At 45.2% G+C, this 27732-nt stretch overlaps 1 protein-coding gene across 2 annotated transcripts in view; it reads right to left on the bottom strand.

The window, feature by feature from the left end:
* Positions 1-27732, bottom strand: part of RCOR3 (REST corepressor 3) — a 91192-nt gene that overhangs the window by 48073 nt on the left and 15387 nt on the right. The window contains exons 3-7 of one of the 2 annotated variants that reach the window (XM_068279689.1): positions 23330-23407; positions 20375-20427; positions 18969-19130; positions 8273-8418; positions 3536-3614 (exon numbers count right to left, since the gene is read on the bottom strand). In XM_068279689.1, coding sequence (XP_068135790.1) covers positions 3536-3614; positions 8273-8418; positions 18969-19130; positions 20375-20427; positions 23330-23407 — 518 coding nt within the window. The remainder of the gene's footprint in view (positions 1-3535; positions 3615-8272; positions 8419-18968; positions 19131-20374; positions 20428-23329; positions 23408-27732) is intronic. The other variant, XM_068279690.1, reaches the window with a different exon arrangement.

Here is a 27732-nt window from a genome sequence, read left to right as displayed (position 1 = left end):
CGGGCAGGTCGAGGGCATTGGGCCTAGCGGTGGGGAGGGGGGGGGGGTCAGACCCCCCCCCTCCCTCGCCTGGGTCCCCCGATCTGCACTCCCCTCCAGCTGTAATTAGAAAGCAGCCGCTTGCAGATCGTAAGAGACACGGGCGGGGAGGACTCACCTTATTCGCGTTCCATCGTGCGCTCCACTGACGTCACTTCCTGCATCGCCGTCCACTTACAATACAGTGGGCGGCGATGCAGGACGTGACGTCAGTGGAGCGCTCGCTGGAACGTGAAAAAGGTGAGTCCTCCCCGCCCGTTGCCTCTTACGATCTGCAAGCGGCTGCTTCCTAATTACAGCTGGAGGGGAGCGCAGATCGGGGGACCCAGGCGATGGAGGGGGGGTCTGACCCCCCTCCCCACCGCTAGGCCCAATACCCCCAACCTGCCCGCTACCCCTCCGGCTCGGCGGCCGCCCCCCTCCCCCCCCCCCCCCCGGGTGCCGCCCCTAGAAGTTTGCCACCTGAGGCAAATGTTTCACCCCGCCTCATGAGCGGGCCGGCCCTGCTTTCCGCGCTCCCGCTCGCTCTAGCGCGCACTCCCGTTGGTAAACAAGCCGCCCGCCCGGAGATCAATGAACGGGAAAATCCATTCCCGTTCGTTGATCTAAGCCCCGCAATGATCCGCTGCTTTTCCGCTAAGCAGCGCGATCATTGTGAAATAAAAAAAAAACCTTACCCAGCCTCCTAGTACTTCCTCCAAGCGTCCAGAAGGACGCATGGAGGTCGCATTAAACAAAAAGTTACTGTTGCCATCTTGTGGCCAAATAGTAAAACTACACCCTAAACATTTTTCACATACAAATGAATTACTTATACACAAAAAATTAACTCATTACCTCCCACACAAAAAAAATACATAAATAGTTACCTTATGGACTGAACTTTTTAAATATTTATGTCAGGAGGGTACAACACTGTTACTTTATAAACTATGGGCTTGTAATTAGGTATGGACGCAAAACTGAAAAAAATGCACCTTTATTTCCAAATAAAATATTGGCGCCAAACGTGATAGGGACATAATTTAAACGGTTTTATAATCAGGACAAAAAGGGCAAATAAATTTCATGGGTTTTAATTACAGTAGCATGCATTATTTCAGAATCATTTATTTCGCCAAGCATGACAGGATCACGCCTGGAATTGGGTTTGGCACATACAGAGCTTAACATCTACAAGTACATGAAAAATAGTGCACTAAACAAGAGACATACATGATAAAGCATTTAACAAGATACAACAGAAAGTGGAGGCAGGCTATGAGGGCTCGGCCCGTAAGTCCCAAGCACGTCTGCGAACCTAAGAACTAAACTATAATGGCCGAAAACTGAAAAATAAATTTTTCCCCACATTTTTCCTATTTTCCCATTAAAACACATTTAGAATAAAATAATTCTTGGCATAATGTCCCACCTAAAGAAAGCCTAATTGGTGGCGGAAAAAACAAGATATAGTTCATTTCATTGTGATAAGTAATGATAAAGTTATAGACGAATTAATGGAAGGAGCGCTGAAAGGTGAAAATTGCTCTGGTGCTCCAGGGGGTAAAACCCCTCAGTGGTGAAGTGGTTAAATAGCAAATTTAAAGCACACCTGAAGTGAGAGGCATATAGAGGCTGCCATATTTATCAGCTGCTGATCTATCTGGCTGCAGTAGTGTCTGAATCACACACCTTAAACCACTTAAGGACCAGCTAACGCCCATAGGCGTCAGCAGGTCTTAAGTGGGTTACCATGGAAACAGCCGATCGAGCGGCATTTCCATGTCAGTTCACGGAGGGTGTCTCCGTGAACAGCCGGAGAGCCGCCGATCGCGGCTCGCCGGCAAAATGTAAACACGCTGGGAAGAAATCCCCGCTGTTTACATCATACGGCGCTGCTGCGCAGCAGCGCCGTAGAGCAGATCGGCGATCCCCGGCCTCTGATTGGCCGGGGATCGCCGTCATTTGATAGGCTGAAGCCTATCCTACAATGCACAGGACGGATATCCGCCCTGCGCTGCTCACAGGGGGAGGGAGAGGGAGAGAGCGCCGAAAACGATGCGGAGGGGGGCTTTGAAGCCCCCCCCCTCCCCGCAAATCCCCTGGTCCTTAAGTGGTTTTTAAACAAGCATGAGGCTAATCCAGTCAGAAACATCTGATCTGCAAGGTTGTTTATGGTTTATAGCTGAGTAAAGGTGCGCACACACGCACTACCAAATGCAACGACGGGTCAGCCAGACCCTCCCGCTGGGCGGTCTTTAGCCGACAGTATGCGCTGTCGGCGGACTGATAAGGCGGTTTCTGAACGATCCACTGAGCGGATCGTTCAGAAACAGCCTTATCAGTCTTCCGACAGCGCAGACACACGCACTACAGTCTGCTGAAAGTCCGCCCAGCGGGGTCGTTGGCTTCTGTAGTGCGTGTGTACGCACCATTAGATTTACTGTAATTAGATTATTTGCTGTAGAGACTGGTCATTATCTCTGGTGCATTGTCTTCTGGTTATCTCCTGCTGAGTAGAACAATGCCTAATTGCTAGGCAGATAGATGGTTAGATAGATAATTTCCAACATGTTGGAAATTATCTATCTGGCAGGTAAATCTAAAGCCCAATCTACACGATACAATTCTTTGTACGATTCAATTATGATACTATTTGATTCGATTAAATCCGACATGTCTGATCGGGATTCGATTCGCCATTGCAAAACAATGGCAAATTGAATTGCATCGAATCCAGATCGAACATGTCAGATTTAATCAGATCCTAAATAGAATCGTAATCGAATCGTACAAAGAATCGTATAGTGTTGATGGGGCTTAAAGCCCCATCTACACGATACGATTCTTTATGCGATTCAATTACGATTCTATTTAGGATCCGATTAAATCTGACATGTCCGATCGGGATTAATTTCGATTCGATTTGCCATTGTTTTGCAATGGCAAATCGAATTGAATCTAATCCCGATCGGACATGTCGGATTTAATCGGATCCTAAATAGAATCATAATTGAATCGCATAAAGAATCGTATCGTGTAGATGGGGCTTTACAGAAAATCTAACATAAAATTGTATGGTGTATTCTCAGCATAAAAGTGAATACATTTGGCAGCCTCCATATCCCTCTAGAAGAAATGAGCTTCATCCAAGTCAGTAAAGATTTCCCAAGATAAATCTTTACCATTTTATAGTCCGAATTCTAAACAGCAGCCATGACGGTCTGAATTAAAATCTGCTTCATTTGGTTGCAAATCAAACAGAAGTAATGACCTCTGACCTTTACAGCTCTCAGCCAGATAAAAATATTTTGCCTTCTGTTTACTTTTCAGGACAACAGGCTCTATTCGACTTGTCTCATTTGCATAGATGAGAGAATTCGTTTTTCATATTTTTCAATGCAGGGAAAAAAGAACCTGCACTGCTGACAAAGTCACAGTAGGACAAGTACTATATGTACCTATCACACATATCACTTCAGGAATGGTTTACTAACCTGTCAAAGCAACTCACCTCCTTCTTGGCTTCTTTCTTGGGATCATAATCGCTGTCATTTCCATCTTTTGGAATTGGGTCTTCTACCTCTTCATCACTGAGCGGAAACAACAAAGTGTGAGTTCACAGACTGCAGAGGATTGAAAGGACAAAAACAAAAACGTTACATACTCATCTAGGAGGAGGGAAGGCTCTGGACCCCCTTAGAGCACTAAGATCAGAGCATGCGGTAAAGCAAAGTAAGAGGTTTGGTATTTAACCACTTCAGCCTACAGCGTCATTTCCTTTTTGCATCCGAGAAACTTTCACCTCCCATTAATTCGCCAATAACTTTATCACTACTTATCACACTGAAATGATCTGTATCTTGTTTTTTTCTGCCACCATTTAGGCTTTCTTTGGCTTTTCATTTAGCTAAGAATTATTTTATTCTAAATCCATTTTAACAGGAAGATTAAGTAAGAAATGAAAAAAATCATTATTTCTCCGTTTTTTGGCCATTATAGTTTGAAATTAATACATCCTACCGTAATTAAAACCCATGTATTTTATTTGCTCATTTGTCCCAGTTATTACACCGTTTAAATTATGTCCCTATCACAATTTATGGTGCTGATATTTTATTTGGAATTAAAGGTGCATTTTTTCATACTCTCTTGACATGCATATTTAAAAAGTTCAGACCCTTAGGTAAATATTTATTTTATTTAATTATAATTTTTTTTATTAAAAAATTTAATTTGGGTAATTTTTGGTGTGGAAGGTAAACAGCTAATTTGACATGTAATATAATGTATTTATATATTAAAAAAAATGTGTGTGGGTGTAGTTTTACTATTTGGCCACAAGATGGCCACAGTCAAAAAGTCCTGGAAGTGAACAATCTCGCTTCCAGGAACAAGAAAGAGGAAGGGAAACTTTTGATAAGAGGCTGTCGTTTTTTCTGCCGGGGACTTTGATCGATGAATGGGAACTATATTCCCATTCATTGATCTGGAGACTAAAGGCAGGCGGCGGGAGCGCGCGCCTCAGGAAGCAGCAGCACAGTCTATCTGGACGGATATATTCATCCAGATAGGCTTAAGTGGTAAAGACCAGTTCTGATCTGTCAGAAACTAGCTATCAGCATGCGATAACACATAACAGGCTGAAGCAGAGAGCCAATAGGAAGAGCCCCCCCTCCTGCTACTCCCTCCATTGAAGCTGATATGCTGTCAGGCGGGACAAGTTTCTCTCCCTTAGGCAGCAGACAAGAGAGGCAGCATAAAAAGAAGTTTCCCCTGCAGCCCTTAAGACAGTAACCCTTCAGAATCCAGCTCCAAGACGCCAAGGAGCAACTGATGAAATCATCCAAGCATGGTGTGGCTTATGTTTATTGAAAGTTCAACCAAAAACTCTGGCTATTAAATTAAATGTTTAGAAAGACTGATAGAGAGATTCAAAGGGACTAGAAGGGGACATGCAGCTCTAAAGGGATGCCAGGGATGCCGTCACTATTGTAATGCTGTCACTGCACAGAAATGGGAGGACATCACAGTAACAGAACAGAGACCTACTCCACACACTGTTTACCGAACAAGTCTGAGTGCACGTTCTTACTACAGCGATTAACGGGAGACTCCCACCAATCGCCAAAGCGCTAGCGATTATTAAAGAGATAGTGCTATTCTAACCCTATGGTGGTGATCTCACTGCCGCGATTAGTGCCAATTGCAAAACGTGTTACCTGCAGCGTTTTGCCACGATCCGGGTGCGATCGTGGTACAGTGCTTAATAAAGCACTGATAGCGATCGCTCTGAATCGGGGAAGTGTACAGTGATTTTACCAGGGCTGTGGAGTTGGTACAAAAATCTTCAGACTCCAACTCCTCAGTTTATGAAACTCCGACTCCGGGTACCCAAAATGGCTCCGACTCCTTAGTCTAATACTTAACAGGGCTGTGGATTTTGTACAAAAATCATCCGACTCCTCAGTTTATGAAATCAACGACTCCAACTCAGACTCCGGGTGCCCAAAATTGCTCCGACTCCACAGCCCTGGATTTTACAGCGCTAATCGCAGGGCAATGAAAGTCTATGGAGACTTTCATACTGTCACGGTGCGATTGATGGAAGTGACTTTTCGCCGCATCCTTGAAGCTAGGGCAAACCTAGGTTACTGCGTGATTATGCATCGACCTGCAGTGGCCCGGAAGTCATGTAAATCTATGCGGACACGGGTGTGTTAAAATGCCCGCCGCGTGTTTTATGCATCGCGGGTGCGTATTTTAGCAATTTCCTTCTGCTCATTTCATCGATAGGGCCACAGGAAGTGAGTGTCACTTCCTGCTTGGTCAGGTGAGGATTACCACATACTAACACGATAATCCCCGAAGGCCAATCCCCAGTTTGAAACCGGCTTGAGGCTCACCACACACCATACAATCTTGGTTGTTCAATATTACCACTTTCATGTAGTATAAGAGCCTATCGAAACAATATTTTCAATCTGTTGGCTCTTATACTACTTAGTTAAGCCTCATTCCCAACTAAAAATGGAAAAAGCAAACGTCTTGCGTTTTTGTGTTTCCCCCCCCCCCCCTTCCGGCGCTCCACTGCGCGCTGTGTTTTTAGTAAAAGTGCTTTTCCGGAGCGGTTTTGTAATTCACTCCCTGACGCAAGTCAGGAAGTGAACTCTTTGACCCGGAAAATAATAAATACAATGTATTCATTCTTATAAATGCAAACGCTGCACAAAACGAGCGCGTTTGCGTTTTTTCCTATACCTTCAATTGAGGCAAAATCACCCCGAAAAATGATACAGGCAGCGCTTTGCTGCCCGCACAGCGCACGAACCGCGCTGATATGAACCTTCTCATAGAGAATCATTGCACAAGCGTTTTGTGGGCGATTTTAAAAATTGCCTGCGCTTGAAAAATGGCCGAAAACGCCCCTATTGTGAACGAGCCCTAAATGTAGTAAATCTGCAAGACTGTATGGCGTGCGTTGAGCCTAGAGCCGAGTTCACACATAAAAGGTGTCCAGTCCTGTCAGTTTTTGACAGTTTTGCACAAGTTTTCTATGGCTTGGTTCATGCATAAAAGGTGTACATTTCCAGTTCAGTCCTGTCCTGTCAGTTTATGTATCAGTTTTCTTTAGAAGAATTTACATGACCTTGATAACGCACACTGTGCAAGTATGTAACGATTGTCACCTTAACTTACTGTATTTACAAATTTAAAACCAGCCGACTCTACAATGCAATGCATATTAATAAAAAAAAAAAAAATAATAATAAGCATTAATTCCAATGATAAGATGTCGGTGGCACCTTTTGTTCAAAAAAGTGTATTACTTTATATATTAGGTAATTCAACAATTTATAATCAAAAGTACATGTAGTCCCCGGTTAGCGAACGAGATGGGGACTGTAGGTTCTTTCTTAACCTGAATCCGTTCTTAAGTCAGAACGCTGTGCTATCCGTCCCCTTTGCCTCCACTGCCTCCTCTGTGCCCCTTTGTCTTACTCTGTCCCCTTCAGTACCTTTGTTCTCTCTTTGTGCCCCTCTATGTCCCCACCTCTGTTTGTACCCCTCATGTGCCTTCATGTGTACCCCCTGTGCCTCTGTTCCCGCTCTGTCTCCGTTTGTACCCCCCCCCCTCCCATGCCTCCACTTTTCCCCCTTCCCTGTACCTCTGTTCCCTCTGGACTCACCTTCCAACCCGAGTCCAATGCCGTCTCCCCCCCCCCCCCCATTCACAAAGATTTTCACAGGTGCGGTAGAAGTTTGGTAAGTTACTAAAAATCATGCCTTCAATCCATAAAGGCTTGGTTCTTACATAAAAAGGTGTCCAGTCCGTTTTTTGACAGTTGGCATCAGTTTTGTATGTTTCTATGGCTGTGTTCACACATAAAAGGTGTACATCTCCGATCTGGTCAGGTAAAACTGATGCAAAACTGATAGGACAGACAAGCCTAGCTAATGCTTTCCCTACCTGTCTGCAGCACGTCTGACCCTGCTCTCACTGAGGGCTCGTTCCCACTGTTGCGACGCGATTTCGGCCGCATTCCGACGTTTAAAACGCATGCGGATGCGTGTCCGCATGCGTTTTTACCCGCGATTTCGCATGCGATTTCGCATGGCAGGGTGCCATGCGAAATTAACCATGACACTGCCAGGGCAAAAATAAAATTAAAAAAGGTGCGAAATCGCACGCGAAATCGCGGGTAAAAACGCATGTAACAAACGCATGCGTTTTTACTATTAAATACATTAGCGGCGATTCGCACGGATTCCCGACGCAGGCGAAATCGTTGGCTCTTTTGTGCGTTTTTTTACCGCTGAAAAAAACGCACCTCAACAACGCTACAGTGGAAACAGGCCCATCCACTTGCATTACATGTGCGGATCTGCATGCGTTGGACGCATGCAGATTCGCGATAGTGGGAACGAGCCCTAACAGTCAGCAGCCAGCAGAGAATAATTCAATATGGCCACCGCAACTGCTTTCTGATGTGAGGGGTCCAGGAGGGGGTGCTAGCTGATTTGCTGCCATGCGTCTGCTGACTGTGAGGTAAGGGGTCAAAGTTTAGCTCAATGATGATGTATGGGGGGGGGGGGGGGGGGAGAGGGAGGCGAATCGAACAGGCCAAATGTTCGTTGTTCGCCGTGAATGCGAACAGTGGAAGTTCGCAGAATACTGTCTGCCGAACAGTTTGGGCCATTTCTAGCGGTCACCTTTAGCTCCAAAATCAGAGATAATTAAATGCAGTACCTTTCTCCAGTGCGAGTCTTAGTGGCCAGCTTCCGTGCCTGTCTGTCCATTAGACTTGTCCGGGATCGGGTCTTCTTCCAGGAGTAGTAGTACTTCACAAGGCTCGCTATAGTTTTATCTGGAAGCTGAAAGAAAGAGGTTGTCAACTGAACCTTTTATATAGCCGCCATTCCTATTCCGTTGTGTTTCATTAGACATAGCTGCTTACATCATTCTGGCCCATAAAGCTTAACTGAGACTAAGCATAGCGCCCTATCCCCCCCCCCCCCCCCCCGCACACCTTGCCCAGTGATGTACTGGAAGGATGTCGCTGTTATTTTCGGGTTCCCCGCCGTATACAAGCATATCGCACCGCCAACGTATTTTCTGCGTCGCCCATTAAGTCACAGCTGTGTCGCTGCGGAAGTCCGACGGTAATATGTAGCTGACTATGTGGAGGGTCAGCGGCCGATCGGAAACTTACGGCGCACTGTGGTAATTGTACTAGGCCCCATAGTAATTTATAGGACAACTGAAACGAGAAGGATATGTAGGCAGCCATATTTTTTTCTTTTTAAGCAATACCAGTTGCCTGGCTATCCTACTGATCTTCTGCCTCTAAATCTTTTAGCCACAGACCCTGAACAAGCATGCAGTTGATCAGACGTTTGACATTATTGTCAGATCTGACAAGATTATCTGCATGCTTGTTTCTGGTGTTATTTAAACACTACTGCAGCCAAATAGATCAGCAGGGCTGCCAGGCAACTGACATTGTTTAAAAGGAAATATGGCAGCCTCCATATTCTTCTCACTTCAGTTGTCCTTTTGGGCCCTTTTCCATTGTAAAAGTGATGGGAATGCGGCTACCTTGCCGCATCGCATCACTTCCGCTGCTGGCCGTGTCACTTCCACATCGGGAGATGCGGAAGTGTATGGAGGTGATGGCGGGCGGATGCTGCTGTGCGAGAATCTGCAGAAAGCTGCAGATTCTTGGATCGCTCCGCACTCAATGAAACGGTTCCATTGCCTTGCATTGGAATCAGGACACCCGTGGAGCAATGCAGCTATAGAGCCGCCTCGCACTGCTGCTAACGGAAACGGGCCCTTAATTGCTGTTGCGTTACCCTGTGTGCAGAAAGGGTAATGTAACGAAGCTTCCAAGTGTAAAATGGGCCTGAGGGTATAAACTTGACAGATGCCGATGGTGGTGTAGTGAATTCTGTAAGTTAATACGAGGCTGCGTCCAACCGCTTATGGAGAAAGACTCAGTCCCGAGTCGCAATTTATGGCCGATCCTTCCGTACTCATTAAAGGGGAACTTCAGCCTAAACAAACATACTGTCATTAAAGTGGATCCGAGATGAAAAACTAACTATAACAAGTAACTTGTCTATAGATCTTATCTAAAGTTTAGATAGTTTACACAGCAAATCTAGCTGCATACAGCTTCATTAGAATATGATTATTTCTTCCTGTGATACAATGACAGCAGCCATGTTGTTTGTAAACATTACACACAGGCAAGCTTATCTGCATCTCCAGCACTCAGCCTGTGAAAAAAAACGAATCTCCTCTCCTCCTCCCTCTGCCTCTGAAATCTCTGGCCAGTAAAACCTCTCCCTCCTCCTGCCCAGACTGAGCTCCCATGAGCCCTTGCTACTGTCTGAAAATGCCAAGGCACTCTAAACAAGCTTCGCCCACAGCTTTTCAATTTATAGGGAACTAGAGTATTAAAACAAAAACAAAAAGTATTTGGCTTGAGAAATGCCCTATAAAACAATAGGAAAGGAACACAATTATGCAATGAGTAAAAGTTCATCTCGGATCCACTTTAAGTTACAATAGTTATGTTAATTAAAATAGATAGGTAATATAATCTCTTACCCACTCGGTTTTAAATGAACAGGCAAAGGTTTGTGATTTCATGGGGGCAGCCATCATTTTCCTGTGGACAGCCATCTTTTTGGTTGATAAAAACAAGGAACACCAAGAGCCCCAATAGTGTAATATGTACTGGTAAATGGTGACTAGATAGAGTAAATATTAATACTCACAAACCAGGGTTACCATTAGGCAACCACTGTAAAGGCAGGTGGGGAGATTTTCCTGACCCCACTCAGGAATAAGAAGTCGCTCTCTGTAGATGAGAAAAAGGGGGTTCAACCCTCCACCCAGGGTGGACTCAATATTATGCAGGAGAACAGAGGCGCCAAAAGGATAAAAGGAAGCTAAATGAGCTTAAAAACCGAATTCTTGGTAAATAGAGGAGTTAGTGGTGGACTTACAGTACCTCCTCCAAGTAGACACACGACTGTAGTAGAGACAGTCAATATATTTTATTTATGAACTCCAAATATGCAACGCGTTTCGCAGGCTTGAGCCCGCTTCATTAGGCAATAACAACAGAGCAATAGCATATGTGGTCAGTAGAAGAGCCAGGCACCCAGAGGTGTTCTCCTGCATAATCTTTTTGGTTGAAAAGGAGGTGACGGGGAGCATGAGACACAGTTTCAACTGTCCTGTGTCTTGATCACCCCTCCCAGCTGCCCGCGCTAGGCTTCAAATCTCAAAATTCAAAAAAAATAAATAAAAATAATTTGCATCAAAACAGCAGAAGGAGAACAACAACATCAGACATCCCATCATGGTTTGCACAGCATCAGGAGATAAATGCCCGGGCAGTTTTCTTCTGTGCAGCTAAAAATGAGGCTTGGGTAAGAAAAACCAAGTTCTGATGCTGTGAAACTGATAAAGAAACACCAAGCCTTCTCAATGCTGCTGAGTAGATTTTTAGTCTGGAGGTTCACTTTAAATTGCTCCTGAATGGCCGACTGTTCCCATTTCTAATTAGTTTGGTGGCAGGATCTAGGGACAGTTGGATAACAGCTTGATGAGGGAGGAAGGGGCAACACAACTGACCACTCAAACCAAAAACAACTGGATAACAGTTTCACTTAAAGTACCCCTGACCCCGACCTCTCGTCCCCTCTGCTCGTCTATAATTCAGCCCCCTCCACTCGCTGCTATAGTTCCCCTTATGATCTGCTGTACACAGCGCGCAGGGGTGCTGTGCTGTGTGTGGGCTTGTGGTGATTGAGATCAGAAAGATATCCGAATTCAAATACCCCAAGATTGCACACAGCCCAACTCGTCTGCACGTTATGTGCAGAGAATGATACGGGGGAACTATAGCGGCAAGTGGAGGGGGCTGAATTATGGACGGGCAGATGGGAGGAAGAACTGCCACTTCCTCCCCGCCCGTATTAGACGTTCTGTTCAGTGGAAGATTAAGACTGAGCAAAATGGGGCTACAGGGGGAGGGGAGAGGATGGTGCAGTGTGCTAGTCGCATGCACCAGTAACAAAAATTATATTAGAAGTATGGGGGGCGGGGGGGGGGGGGGGGAACCAGGTCAGGGGTACTTTAAAGGACAACTGTAGTTAGAGGTATATGGAGGCTATTTATTTCCTTTTTAGTAATACCAGTTGCCTGGCTATTCTGCCGAACCTCTGCCTCTAATACTTTTAACCATAGGCCCTGAACAAGCATGCAGCAGATCAGGCGTTTCTGACATTATTGTCAGATCTGACATGATTAGCTGCATGCTTGTTTATGGTGTTATTTAAACACTACTGCAGCCAAATAGATCAGCAGGGCTGCCAGGCAACTGGTATTGTTTAAAAGGAAATAAATATGGCAGCCTCCACATACCTCTCACAACAGTTGTCCCTTTAAATAACAGCTTCATCTTAACATCTCCTGAACAATGAAGATGACTATTGTAAGTACGGGTCAATAGAGATGCTTAGGAAGAAAGCATGAGGCCAGCTGTGCCTCCTCCCTGGGTAAAATATAAAATAGATCCTCGCCTCAATGCAGAAAGCGGCTCACCTCATCAGAAAGCTGAAAATGCCAAATATGGAGAGGTGAGGGGAACATTTAGGGGGAAAGAAAAGGGGCATAGAGGGTCTGATGGGTGATGGGCTTGTAGGAGGGAAAAGACGAATGAATCAGGTTAGGATATAGACAAGGATATACCATATTTTTCAGACTGTAAGAGGCTCCTGACCATAAGACGCACCTAGGTTTAGAGCACAAAAAACAGGGAAAAATATATATACTAAACCTGGTGCATACATAGTGAAGGGGTATCTTGTGGATTTTTTCCCCTTTGTACCTCTTGTGTCTCCCTGTGTTCTCCTCTGTCCCCCATGTGTATGCCTCTGTCCTCCTCTATGCCCCTTTGTCCCAGTGTCCTCCTCTGCATGGGCACAGTACAGGGAGTCCCCAATATTGCAGCAGGTTGGAGATTCGTATTGGCAGGAGTTCACTGCATTTGGACTATAAGACGCAGTAACTTTTTCCCCCCACTTTTGATGGAGAAAAAGTGAGTCTTATAGTCCAAAAAATACAGTATATAAATATGGATGAATGGGTGGATGAGTACGGTAGGTTGTTAGGAGAGTTTTGCACCCAAATCAAATCAAGAAAAGGTACATCTAGGCCAGGTGGTGAATGAGAGGTGGATTGTGCTTGTGAGATGACAGAATATTTACCGGTATGACTGGAATGCAATTATGGGGAGTGACGCTGAACTGGAAACAAGGTGTACATAACTTTATATTTTATGGAATTGAAGCTTGGTGAATTGCTAATTACTTGTATTTTTTATGCTTTGCCCTTTTCTTAAAGGACCACTATCGTGAAAATTATAAAATTTAAAATACATGTAAGCATATACAAAAAAAATAAAAATAAAAAAAAAGAAGTACATTTCTTCCAGAGTAAAATGAGCCATGATTTACTTTTCTATGTTGCTGTCACTTACAGCAGGTACTAGAAATCTGGCATTACCGACAGGTTTTGGACTAGTCCATATCTCCATAGGGGATTCTCAGCATGGCCTTTATTCTTTATAAAGACTCTCCTTGAAAAAGATTTATAAAAAGATGCTGACCAGCCTCCCTGCACACTTTTTTTGGGCAGTTGGACGGAGCAACTGCTTTTTGCTAAGTGCTTTTGAAACTAAATAAAACCATGAGAATCCCCCATGAGATGGGCTGGTCCAAAACCTGTCGGTAATGTCAGCTTTCTACTACTTACTGTAAGTGACTGTAAGTCAGCGCAGCGTAATATGTTGGCGCTTTATAAATACAATAAATAAATAAATAAAATAAATAAGTGACAGCAACATAGGAGAAAAGTAATTGATGGCTCATTTTACTCTGGAAGAAGTGAACTTCTTATTTGTATGTGTTTAACTGCATTTTACAAATTTCGCAATTGTGGTCCTTTAATAAGTAAACAAATAAACTATCAAACAATGATGCAAAATGAACCCAACAGAAAAGGGCTTTGATGAAGCATATCTGATTTTGTTCAGTGCAGACGCCGAGTAAGTTTGAGGAGGAAAAAAAAAAAATGCAAATATTGACAGTTCAGCATACAAGCGTATTAGTGGATAAACCACTGTTGATCTTTCCTCGATTGTCCCGTCTATGTGGAAGCACTATCCAGGGATCCAATATGGAAGCCATTAAAGCTCTCCAGAGGAGTCCTCAGATGGATGGGGATATTAGTAAATAAGAGTAACTAACATTTACTGGATAGGAAAAAAATAAAATGCATACAGTGGCCTGACGCGTTTCCCAGGGATAACCATTGCTTCATCAGAGGCAGATGGCAATGACATCTCTGATGCAGAAAGGGTGATCCTTTGGAAACGTGTCAGGCCACTGCATGCATTTTATTTATTTCTCTCCAATGAATGTTTGTTACTTACCTAGTCTATTTAGACCCTGGCAGTTTGCTCCCCAGTAGTTTCACAGCACAGTGCAATCGGATCCTGGATAAATGTCAGGACCGCTAGCAGCACACAGAGGCAATTCCGTCTGCTTTGCAACAGTCTGACTCCCATTCATTAGCATAAGGGCACTCACACAAACCAATCACAGTGAAGCAGGACCACTACGAGGCAGCCAGACCAGCTCTGTGTGCGGCAGTCCATTCATTCTCAGAGAAAAGCCGCTTCCACTCTGCTCTCAAATGAAAGAAGAAAAACGGTAAAATGGGATAGGACTATTTACAAATGTTAGGATTCTTTCTTATTATTGTTATAGTGCTTTTCTCCCGATGGACTCAAAGCGCTCAAGAGCTGCAGCCACTAAGGGCACACTCAAGAGGCCACCTGGCAGTGATAGGAAGTCTTGCCCAAGGACTTCTTACTGCATAGATATTGACCCTAGCCAGGATTTGAACCCTGGTTTCTCATGTCAAAGGCAGAGCCCTTAACCAGCATCCAGCTACTATATTTACTGTTGATGTGTTTTTTTCTGATGAACCTGGATGGATAATTTTATTACATACTGGGGTAAATTGCAAAGTATGTGATGCAATAATTCAGTCTAATAGTATTTGGATGGATTCTCCTTTGCTTCTGGTCAATAAACACATATCTAAACCGAGAAATAAAAGCATTTTGGCCGGTAGAACCAACTTCATCTTAAACCACTTAATGACAAGCTGACTTACAAAAATGTCCTGCTAGAGCTTCTTAATGGCTCCAGGACGTTTTTATAAGTCAGACAGTGCTGCTGCCGTTGTGCGCATGCGTGTGTGCACGTGAAAATAGTGTGTGTGTGGGGGGGGGGGGGGGACACAAAATAAAAAAATACACCTTTATTTCCAAATACTATATTGTCACCATACTTTGTACTAGGGACATAATTAAAAATAGGCAGATAAAAGGTGTGGGTTTTATGTACAGTAGCAGTGTTTATATTAAAACTATAGGGGATGAAATTGGAGAAATAGAGTATTTTTTAATTTTTTCGTTGTTTTTCCCTTTTTGCAGGTGGGATGGGCCGACCACATGCTTGTATTAAAGAAACTCTGAAGTCGCATAAAAATCATGTTTTTATATTAAAAATCTCTAACATCATTGCCCTAACTAAAACGCCGCATCCCCGCAGCTGAACTCTAACTAAATTCCCCCAAACTCCCCGGGGCACAATGCGGGAAGCGCTTCTGTGAGAGGCAGAGCTTTTGGCTGCAGCTCTGCCTCTACACACACCTATCAGCGCGGACCGCTGCCTCTACCCGCCCCTCTCAGTCTTCCTTTACTGAGTGAGGCGGAGATACGCGCGGAGGCAGAGCTGCAGCTCTGCCTCCCGGGGCAGCAAAATCCACGACCAAGAAAGTAGTGGATTTTGCTGGGGGAGTTAAGGGGGGGGGGGGGGGGGATTTAGTTAGAATTCAGCCACGGAGATGCTTCGTTTTAGTTAGGGCAACCATGTTAAAGAGATTTTTGTTATAAAAACATGATTTTTATGAGACTTCAGAGTCTCTTTAATGCTGAATAGTGTGGGTGTTCTAATTAGGGATATTGAATTCAAAATTATCCTGAACGAAGCACTTTAGTAGCTGAGCAAGTGGACAGGGTCACAGGAAGTTCAATTTTTGCACCGTGAAGAGCAAGTGAGTGAACTCACCATGACCCTGTCCGCTTGCTCGGCTGCTGAAGTGCGCCGTTAATTCCGGTTTCTGTTCCATAGCCTGAATTTGAACAATCAACAATGGAGCTCATTAATCCCTACTGGGGCAATGCTCCTCTGCAGTGGCGTAACTACAATTCATGGGGTCCCCAGTGAAAAATTTAATGGGAGGGCCCCCTCCAATTTTCACACCTCTTCCCTTGCCTCCCCTTGGTGCCCTTTATGGCCTGGGTGTGATCTCACAAGGGTCATAAAACAAGTGTGGCCATCATGATCTTCACTCCCATAACAAATAACAAGACACCTGATCTGAAGTATAGTCCCCTGTATCGGAGGAAGGGAAGGATAATAGCTGGCCCCCCACAGCTCTGGGCCCCCCTGTGATCGCAGGTGCTGCTCCTCTGACAGTATTTCTCTAGTGCAGGGGAAAGTTGCCTCAACACAGCTGGACTTGGGCAAGCCGAGGCCCTGATGCCTGGTGCACACCATGCAAGTGACGGGAACATCAATCAAAAAAATGATCGGAAGTGATCGGACCTGTCGGAGATTATCGATTCGAGCCAAAATCTGACGAGAAATTGCATACGGTGTACCAGGCATTACATATAGAACTCATCTTGGATTTAGTGGGTCCTCATTTGGGAACAACTTCCAGGCATTACAAAATCCCCGGACTTTGGCTGGATTCTTTAGTCACACTTTTTTGATTTGTTTTCTTTTTAACCACTTGAAGCCTGCAGTGTTAACCCCCCCCCCTAAAGACCAGGCCCTTTTTCTTGCAATTGGCCACTGCAGCTTTGAGGCCAAGCTGCAGGGCCGCACAACACAGCACACAAGTGATTCACCCCTCCTTTTCTTCCCACCAACAGAGTTGTCTGTTGGTGGGGTCTGATTGCCACCCAGTGTTTGTTTATTTTTTTTAATAAATATTTATTTTAATATTTTTCTAATAAATTTCTGTATTTTTTTTTTTCATCCCGCTCCCTTCCTCCCTCCCCCAGCCAATCAGCGTGATCGGCTGTCATAGGCTTCAGCCTAAGACAGCGGATCACTTTCGCACTGACGGAGGAGACAGCCGTGTCACGCGGCTGCCAATAGACGGCGGTTCGCCGCTCGGAGACTGAAGGCGGAGCGGAGAGCAGGAGATGCGCACACATCCTGCTAGCCCCATAGAAGGCCCTTCACGCCAATCGGCGTGGAGCGGTCCTGGGGCTGCCGCACTGCTCACGCCAATTGGTATGGAGCAGTCAGCAAGTAGTTAAAGCAGACCTAAACTTTTGCACAGGAGAGGAGATAGGGAGAACGCAGAGAAATCCACCCTATGTGTTTCCGGAGAACAACCTCTCTTACTCTCCCTTCTCAGCAAGTAATAAGCCAGTGCGATTTGAGCTCTCTGCTGACATAAATAGTTACCTTAGGGACTGAACTTTTTTAATATGTATATCAAGAGGGTATATGACTATTTCTTTATAAATTATGGGCTTGTAATCAGGGATAGACGCAAAACTGAAAAAATGCACCTTTATTTCCAAATGAAAAATTGGCGCTATACATTGTACTATGTAAGGTTAATCGTTGCAATAACCGGGACAAATAAATTGTGTAGGTTTTAATTACGATAGCATTTAATTTTTTAAAACTATAATGGCCGAAAACAGAGAAATGATTTTTTTAAAATTTGTTCTTTTTCCAAATAAAACACTTTTAGAATAAAATAATTTCTTAGCAAAAAGTACCCCCTCCCCCCAAAGAAAGCCTAATTGGTGGTGAAAAAAAACAAGATATAGATTGTTTCGTTGTGATCAGTAGTAATAAAGTTATAGGCGAATGAATGGAAGGAGCACTGACTGGTGAAACTTGCTCCGTTTTTTTAAAGGAATCATCAGCCAAGTAAATGAAAAATCTGATTTACTTACCCAGGGCTTTCTCCAGACCCTCGCAGCGGTCTGTCCCACGGTGAGCACTCCGTACACAGCCACCGGCTCGGGGTCCCTGCACAGTGCAGAGGCTGACATTGAGGTCGTTCTTACTGCCCTTGTGTGAAGTGTCGCTGTCAATCAAACCCACGTTGTCTGCGGCATACTGCGCAGGTGCAGAACTACTGCGCCTGCGCAGTACGCCGCAGGCAAAGTGGGCTTGACTGACAGCGGTGCTTCAGGCAGACGCAGTAAGGACGAGGTCATCCTCTGCACCGTGCGGGGACCTCGGGCCAGCGGCTGTGTACAGAGCGCTCACCGTGGGGAGAAAAAAAAAATGGGGAAAAAAAAAAAATCAATCATTTCTCAGTTTTGTCCTGGTTATTGCAATGTTTAGCATTTTTCCCCAGTACAATTTTTCATTTGTAAATAAAGGTGCATTTTTTCAGTTTTGCGTCCATCCCTGATTTCAAGCCCATCATTTATAAAGAAATAGTCATATACCCTCTTGACATACATATTAAAAAAGTTCTATCCCTAAGGTAACTATTTATGTATTTTTTTTTTATTAAAAAAAATAAAAATGTGCTAACTATTGGGGAGTGTGGGAGGTCAGGGGTTATTTTAAAAAGTAAAAATAGGTCCTTTTTTGAAAAAATTAAATAAAAAAAAAAAGGTAGATGTAATTTTACTATTTGGCCACAAGATGTCCTCGGAGGTGTCTTCCGTATGCGTAGTATTACTATGCAAACAGGAAGCACTGCGTGGACGGACTTTGTGAATGGTGGCGCCATCTCATAGACAGCTGCGGTCATTCACACAGGGATTTAGATCAATGAATGGGAACTGGGTTCCTATTCGCTGATCTAGCGGCTAACGATTGGCGGTGGTGGTGGTAATGAGAGCGGGGGGAGGGCAAGCGGTAACGCGTGGCGGGGAGAGATGTGATAGCTATGCCCCTGCAAGCAGTTATGGCATTTTGCATGGACGTACTTACTCGTCCCTGGGGAGGGGGAAGTGGTTAAGAGCTAATATGTAAACCCAGGAGGTTAACCCTTTCTGCGCTCCCAGGATACCAGGAAGTAACCACTCTGCAGAATTCCAGTAGGAGTTCTATAAGCTGTAACAAGGAAATGCTTTTATTTAAAGGATATTGTGCTGTTGCTTATCTTTTATAGCAAAGGTTAAGTTCTGGGTTCAGATTCACTTTAATACTGTAACACAGAAAGTTGTAGTTTTACTATTTTATAGGCAATATATTCTTAGGACAGCAGGTCCTCACAGGATCACATGACAACATCTCACCATCTGCTGAATCCTGTGGAAACTTTTCCCGTGGAAACTGAACGCTTGCTCAAACAGAACTTTGTCTTCCACTGTCCATTCGTCGGGGAAAGGGGTGAAGTTGGGCAGGTCGGCCAGGGATTTCTCGATATTGTGCTTGTGCCAGAAGAGCATTCCGAGAGCCTAGAGGGGAGACAGGAAGGTGAGGAACTCCGGCTACATGCCCAGAGCACAGGTGTAACAGGAGAAATCGGACATGCACAGCTGGTATCTAAGGCAGAGCCGGATCATCCACAAGGCAAACAAAGACAGGACAAATAACATTTATATCGCACTTTTCACTTGGTGGACTCAAAACGCCAGAGCTGCAGCCACTAGGGCGCGCTCTCTAGGCAGTAGCAGTGTTAAGGGATACTTAAAGAGGAACTCCAGTGAAAATAATGTAATAAAAAAAAGTGCTTCATTTTTACAATAATTATGTATAAATGATTTAGTCAGTGTTTGCCCATTGTAAAATCTTTTAAATCCCTGATTTATATTCTGACATTTATCACATGGTGACATTTTTACTGTTGGCAAGTGATGTAGCTGCTGCTTGCTGTTGGCAGTTGGAAACAGCTGTAAACAGCTATTTCCCACAATGCAACAGGGTTCACAGACGGGAAACTGCCAAGAGTACGTACTCAGAATTTCTTTGTGGGAGGTGTTTCACCACAATATCAGCCATACAGCGCCCCCTGATGGTCTGTTTGTGAAAAGGAATAGATTTCTCATGTAAAATGGGGTATCAGCTACTGATTGGGATAAAGTTCAATTCTTGGTCGGAGTTTCTCTTTAAGTCTTTTAAAAAAGGCAGTATACCCTCACCTGGGGCTTCTATCAGCCCCCCTGCAGTCGCCCTGTGCCCACACCAGGACTCAACGATCTGCTGGTCCACCACCGCAGCTCAGTTTCGCTTTCGGTGACTGAGCCTATCGTTGGCCACTGCGCAGCCCTGGTTCCTGTCGCCGGGAGCGTCCTGTGCAGACGCAGTAAAGATTTTCTCATCCTGCACAGGACGCTCCCAAGGACGGTACCGCGAGCAAGGACAAAGGTGATGTGTATTTCCCTTCTCAGCTTCCTGTAACACTGAACTGCCCTTAGCCAATCAGTGAGGAGCAGGAATGTGGGAGGGGAGATAACTCCCCGGCGATGGCAGAGAATACAGCCAGACTGACTGAGATAAGATTCATTACAGCGGAAACATTTATGATTATATTGGAATGCTTGCAGGGTCAGGCTGTAGACTGCATAATAAACAGAGCAGTGGGTAAATGGAATTTGATTTTATGGCTGACTTTGTTAATAGTTTCCCACAGGGGTAGCTCTCACTATATGGTATTGTACACATGAATAGAAATAGGCAGTAGACCCAACACATCACGTACCTGCTCCACATTGTAGCCGTGCTTCTCTTTAGCAATTGCAATATATTCATCCACTGTTAAAAAAAGAAAAACAAAATGAAAATTTCCATGTTGAGGTAAGTATGCAGCACAACATAAAAGCAAAGTACAAGGTGAGAATATTAAAATGCTATCTGTACCAATGGATACATTCAGCAAAAATTGCAGAAAACTCTAAAGCACAGGTGTGGAACTCCAGGCCTGGAGGGCCAGATCCATGCCAGTGTTTAGGATGGACTGAGAAAGAGATGAATGTGTTCCACCTGATGGGCCACGCCTTTCCTGATTCAGAACCATCAATTCATTTGAGCTGTACCAAAAATGTGTGAGGATCTCGGCCCTCGTAGGACCGGTTTGATATCCCTGTTCTAAACAGTAAGGACCTGTTTCCACTAGAGCGAATCTGCATGCGTTTCCTGCATGCAGATTCCCTAGTCAATACAAGTAGATGGGACTGTTTCCACTTGTCAGGATTTCTGAACATTTTTCTGTGCAGAAAAAAAAATGTGCACGGCAGAGCCATCAGAATTCTCATACCGCTATGTGATTCGCATACAATGTATTTAATAGGAAATTCGCATGCGGTTTTGGTATGCGAATTTTCATACGATTTCGCATAGAAACAATGGAAAAGTACACAGGCACTGCCATGGTTAAATTCGCATACATAGTCATCCATGCGAAATCGTATGCGAATTTGCATGAAAATTCGCAAACGCATGTGAAATTCGCATCCGCATGCAAATTTTTCCAGCGACGATTCCCACCACACAAGTGGAAACGTACCCTAAGATGAATTGTCAAAGCAGGACAAGCTGCTTGTGCCGAACAAATCGGATTAAATATGGACTCTAGCACACGGCCTTCCCATCCAGAGAATGACAGTGTTTCTGCTTGCAACAGTGTCAGTTTGAGCCGGGGCACAGCAACAAACCATGGAACCAACAGTGCCATTAGCATGGGGCTCCCTCCTTGGATTCCCCCATGTGGCTGGTAAAATACACACACACACACCTTTCCCCAGCACCCTCTACCCGTATAGTAAAGTAGGGCAGTAGAGCAGCGTAACGCTTATCTGCTCCAGTGGTGCGTTGGATCTCTTCTGCTCTTCCCTGCAGTTGGGCTGAGGGCTGAGCCACTTTTTGGTCCGTCAGCGATGCGTTTGTGTTTTTATGCTGCCTTTAGAAACGGGGTGGGGGGTGGGAGCAGACATGTATGGGAAGCTGTCCTGCTGCCTGGCACTCCCAGGGGTGCACGATGTAAGGCGCATGCAGCCCCGCCTCCTCGACCCGGAAGAGGCTGCCGGGGACATTTAGGTAGGAAAGGAAGGGGTCGGAGGAGAACGGGGGAGAGGTGGTCATCATACAGCTTCCCATACAAGCCTGCACCCCCCTCCAACTCTGGTATCCTTTAACTTGCATTAAAATCACAGCAAATGATGGAAAAGAAAATCGCGTCAGTCGCAATTTTTCAGAAAATCAATTTTGCTGCATATTTAATGCAAGTCAGTGGGAGTGTGTTTGAAACAAATGCAAATGCACCGCTGACTGATAGAAAAGCGCTCTGCAGTGTGGCTCAGCCCTAATTCCATTCTTTCAGGTCCCGATCATGTAACATGCATTGCACATGAGCCGCTCATCCCTCAGATAACCAGCAGGGGACCTGTTCTGCATAATAATAAGAAACTTCTTAAATCCTACTTAATAGCGGTAGTTTAGCGTGGATTTCTAGAGCTGCAGTACAGTTAAAGGTGCAAATCCATTCCTAAACTGTCGCAGATTAAGAAGTGCTTAATAGCTTGTGCAGTGCAGGCTAGACATGATTTGTGAAGTGCTCCTCCCCCCTCCTACCAGGTGTCCTGTGAAGCTGTTCTGTGCTTAACCCTTCCAGTGCTGGGAATTAATGCAATACAACAGATGTATTGGTTACCTCAGCAACAGCAATTTCCCTCACACACTGCACTGCCTAAGAGACCTTCCTAACTCCTCCTATTCGACAACAGTTTAAGAAGGAACTGCACTATTTAGTGATTTCTTAGGATTTCTGAGACAATTCTGCACGAATTTCTAAAAACCTAGTAATATTTTGTCTCAGACACTCTTGATAAAATGTCCCCCAGAGACCCGAGTAGTTAAGATTCCCTCAGAGGAGACCTATGGGTGTAGCCGGCAGGAAATTTGAATGGGGACAGCAAGGTAATGAGGAGACCGAGAAAGGACAGGGAAGGATCCAGAGTCTTCCCTCGTCATAGGTGAGTATGTGGCTCACCTATGTATGTACATTTTTTTTTATTTCGGTGGCTACAGGTGTCCTTTAAAGAGAACCTGTAACAAAAAAAGTCCCCTGAGGGTACTCACCACGGTAGGGGGGAGGCTCAGGGTCCCAATGAGGCTTCCCCCTCCCCTGCAGGCAATCCAGCACTGGCTCCCCCGAAGTGGCCCGCAATCTGGGCTTGACAAGCTCGACAAGGGTAATATATTTACCCTCCCTGGCTCCAGCGGGGGCGCTGTTGAGGCACTTAGCACAGAGATAGGTGGAAATAGCCGATCTCTGTCGGGTCTGCTCTACTACGCAGGCGCAGGAGACTTGCGCTTGCGCCGTAGAGCAGCCCGACAGCGATCGGCTATTTCTGCCTAGATACTGATACTGCGCCTGTGCTGGAGGCGGGAAGGTAAATATTTACATCCCCGCCGTTCCAGGAGCTTTTTCGCCGCCGACGTGGGACGGAGGAGGATGGGGGAAGCCTCAATAGGATCCGGAGGCTTCCCCCTCCCGAGGTGAGTACCCCCCAGGGGAACTTTTTCTCATTACAGGTTTTATTTAAGTGTGCTTTAATTGCCCATCCCAATGACCCCTTCATGCATCCTTCATTGTGAATCTGCAGCATACTTGTAATGTTATAGTGACATCAGTGTACCGGGACATGCAGGTACTTACACTTCGGATCAGATATGGTATGGTAAGGAGACCAAACCAACATCCCTCCGCTGTCCTTATCGGTGTACTTTGTAGAGCCTTCAACACAAACAGCATGATTAGTGGTTTATCAATGACACCTTCCACAATCTCTTCTATACCAAAGCTATACATAAGCAAACTTCGCAACAACAAATATGACTCTTATAAGAAAAACCATCGCTGCTACCAAACCACCTATTAAGAGCCAGACCCAAAAAAAAAAAAAAAGTCATGAAGCTGGAAAAACTAAAGCCTCATCTACACGCGTAGATGAGGCGGCGATGTGGCTTATCAATCGAGCCGCTAATGCGGCTTGATTGATAAGATCCGACAGGTCGGATCTTGCTACCGCCGATTCCCTGCTCGATCCCCGCGAGGGGACAATGGCAGGAAATCGAGCGGAAGATAAGCGGCACGGCGCGTGGACGACCGGGTATCGAATCCGGCGCACACCAGCGGGGACGAGGAAGAGGCGATCCGGCGGCTAATCGAGCCGCCGGATCGGAGCCTCATCTACGTGTGTAGATGAGGTTTAAGACCTGTTTGGCAGTAAGGATCAGAGTACCCAAGGTGACAATAAACCGATAAGATAATCAATTATGTCTATCCTCCTCATTAAAAATGGCTTTTTAAGGCTCGGACACACATGCAACTTTTCCACCCCACTATCGCCCAATTGGTCTGTTGGACAACAGTCGGGCACGAACGCATGATGAGCGACTGATAACAGGAGGTTTGCCCGATCCAACCAGTGGATCATCTCACACCACTGTTGGGCTGGTATCAAGCAGTTGGCCGCGTGTACAAGTTGTTTGAACAACTTGTACTAATTTTGAATGTGGCCATATTGCGCAGTCTATTGTTCCGCTTGCGTGCAAATGAACTGGTCGTTCAGACGGTTGGTTCGCAGAAAATACAAGTCGTACAATCGCTTAGACGTGCAGTCATGTCCTCGGGTTGGTCGTGCACTTTTGTTTGTCGTGTGTACGAACCTTAAGGGTCCATTTACACTAGAGCGTTTTGCCGGCGATTTCGGCAAACCGGTATCGCTTTTTAAAGCGCAAGTGCAATGATACCGTTCTCACTTGGGCAATTTGCGTTAATCACCGGCGATTAACGCAAATCGCCAAACTAGTCATTAAAGAGAAGGTTCTCGGTCACGAAAAAAAAAAAAAAAAAGGTAATCCACTTACCTGGGGCTTCCTCCAGCCCGTCTGAGGCAGGACGTGCCCTCGGCACCGCTCCGCAGGCTCCCGGTCTCCTCTGGTGGCACAACCGACCTGGCCAGGCTGGCTGCCAGGTCGGGCTCTTCTGAGCTCCAAAATACGCCTCACGCGGGCGCGCTGACATCATCGGACGTCCTCAGGGCTGTACTGCGCAGTGCATTTTGGAGCGCAGAAGAGCCCGACCTGGCAGCCAGCCTGGCCAGGTCGGGTGAGCCACCGGAGGAGACCGGGAGCCTGTGGAGCGGCGCCGAGGGCACGTCCTGCCTGCCACGGGCTGGAGGAAGCCCCAGGTAAGTGGATTAGCATTTTTATTTTTTTAGGGACCGTGAACCTTCCCTTTAAGGCCCATTTTAAAACCGGGCACTAGCACGACCTCCAGTGCACATGGCTGCCCACACACGTCCGCCCTGCATTCAGAAGCGGTTCTCTGCCAGGAAGTGTTTTCATAGGGTACACACAATGCAATTTCCCATTTGATCGACAGGATCAAACCAATTTATTCCAACATATCTGATCGGCTCCCAATTGATAACTTCCCCAAAATCGATCCTGTTATCGAAAAAAAAAAAAAACGATCCAGTTATCTTATCGGGAGCAGTTTAGATGATGCACGTCAGATTACCCATCAATCTGATGGGAAGTTGTATTGTGTGTACCCAGCATAAGGCTGTAATTCCTTACGCTATAATTCTGACTGGAGAGAAACTGTGTCACTTGCAGACCTGATGTTTAACTATTAAAGGCAGAGAAAAAAGAAAAAAAAACACAACATAGTAATCAGTATGCTTGGTACTGTACATACACGTGTCTATCTCATCATGTCACACATCACCTCGGTAACCTTTAAATTCCCAAAAAAATGTACAATCCAAAATACATACATTTAAGACGCATGCAGCATTGAGCCCAGCAGCATGTAATGACCATTCATAAAATATCCCCAGAAACAATCAACAACCCTACCTAGCAATCATTACAAATCTGTGTATGAGGCGTTATTTCTGAGAGTTACCTCCTCTAAACAACTCTCTTTAGGCCTCATTCACACTGAAGAATTTTACTAGCCATTTCAGCAGTGCTTTCAATTGCCGACGATTGCTTGCGTTTGGAGAAGTGCTACCGCAATGTACGGCAGCGTTCAAACTTAGCAATCGCCAGCGATTAGCATTTTTGCTGAAATCACAAAAGCGCTGTATACAGCATTTTTTTAAGCGATTTTGGAGCCATTGTATTTCAATGTTATAGAAACGCAAAAAGCATTCGCTCCCAAATTGCTTTTCTGTACAGGGGAAAAATCGCTAGTGATTTTGCAAGCATTTTGCAATTACCAGTGCAGTACCAGTGAATAGGGCCTGAATCGCAAATCTCTAGTGATTTTTAAATCGTAAGGGCCCGTTCACACCTAAAATCGCATTGCGGGAGTGATTTTCCCGCGATTAGCGCGGAAAAATCACTGGACACTGTGGCGGTTTTGGAGCGATCGCGATTAGCGTGCTATGCAAGCTAATCACGATCGCAAATCACAGAACGCTCGTCGCCGGCAAACCGCTGCATGCAGCGCGGTTGCGGTTATCGCTAACCGCAACCGCGGCAGTGAGAACACTGCCACTCACTACATTGTGTAGCGGTTCTTGCAGAACCGCTAGCGGTTTGCCGTGAGCGGGAATCGCGCGATTCCCGCTCAGGTGAGAACGGGCCCTTAGGGTTGCTGCTTTATCCTAGAAATCATGGGAAGTATTTTCCACTATAGTGATTCGATTTGCAAATTGCAATCGCTTTCTGGAGCGAATTTAAGAGGGATAATGCAATGCAAATGTAAAATCGTAATTGCATTACAACATTAAAGTGTACCCAAGGCGACATGTGACATGATGAGATAAACATGTGTATGTACAGTACTAAACATATTAATAACCAGGCTGTTTTACTTGTTTTATTTTGCTGCCTGAAATAGTTAATTTTTAAGGCTGGAAATAACAGCGTCTGTCTTGTCAGAACCTTGTCAGGAATATAGCGAACGACACTGATAAGCAAATTACAACCATAAAAGTTTTTAGTGGCAAAATACATTTTCTACATATTTCTAAGAGCAGATGGAGAGAGAAAGGGTCAATATAGTTCATGGGTTTTTCATTTAGGGACACTTAATAGACTGCAACTGAGCAGAGACAACAAAACATTCAATCTACTTTCTAAATGTTTAAATATAAAATAAAATCCTGGGATGTCTTAAAAAGTCATTTTTAGGAGTAGGAGGATAAATATAATTGTTTATCTCATCAGTTTATTTTCACCTCGGGTTCACCTTAATGAAAAATCACAATCGCAAGCGTTTGTGATTGCTAGTGGAAAAGGGCAATACTCCCATAAAGCATGTACACCAGGTCCCGCTGCCTGCGCACAGCATCACTACCAGCAGTTTGTCCATCAGGCCCAATGTAGTTTGCAAGGTTATTAGAGAGGGGCTTAGGGGGAGATCACACTTTGGTCCATGTAAAACGCCCCCAAATTTTTTGCTTTTAAAGCAAACCTGAAGTGAAAACAAACGTACGAGATACTGAATTGTATGTGTAGTATAGCTAAGAAATCGAACATTAGTAGCAAAGAAAAGTATCATTTTCTTTTTTCTGCAGGAAAAGTTAACAATTTAGTTGTTATCTATGCAACAGAGCTTCTCTGAGCTATTCCACCCACTAGGTCAAATACAGTCCTGTTTTCAGAAGCACTTAACCCCTTCTGGACCAGCTGCCTACCCCCTTAAGGACCAGGTATTTTACATGCGGGGGGGGGGGGGGGGCACATTTTGGGCGGGGGGGGGGGGTCAGGCAGCCTGATGCCTACTGTGGCACTTTAGTATGGGCCCCTCTGGGTGGCCAGGTGTCACCCGTATAGATGGCAGCATTCACTCACCTCCCAGGCTTTAGTGATGAGCTGCTGTGGACCCCTCTGCTCTCGCTAGCTTCCCGGCTGTACTGACGCTAAGTCCTGGGTCGCAGCTTCATGACGTCAATAAAGCAGGGATGACGGCCAGAGCGGAGGGGAGCGCCGATCGTCAGGGGAATGGCAGGAAGGTGAGTGAATACTCTCCCCCCCCTACCGCCGTAGCTCTGTAAGTGATCACTATGATCCACCGGCGATCATATTGATCACGTGATC

This window comes from Hyperolius riggenbachi, chromosome 4, assembly GCF_040937935.1.
Source record: "Hyperolius riggenbachi isolate aHypRig1 chromosome 4, aHypRig1.pri, whole genome shotgun sequence".
In the NCBI taxonomy this organism is placed as follows: Eukaryota; Metazoa; Chordata; class Amphibia; order Anura; family Hyperoliidae; genus Hyperolius; species Hyperolius riggenbachi.
Note: the sequence above shows the minus strand (reverse complement) of the source record. Positions and strands in the feature narration are given on the sequence as shown.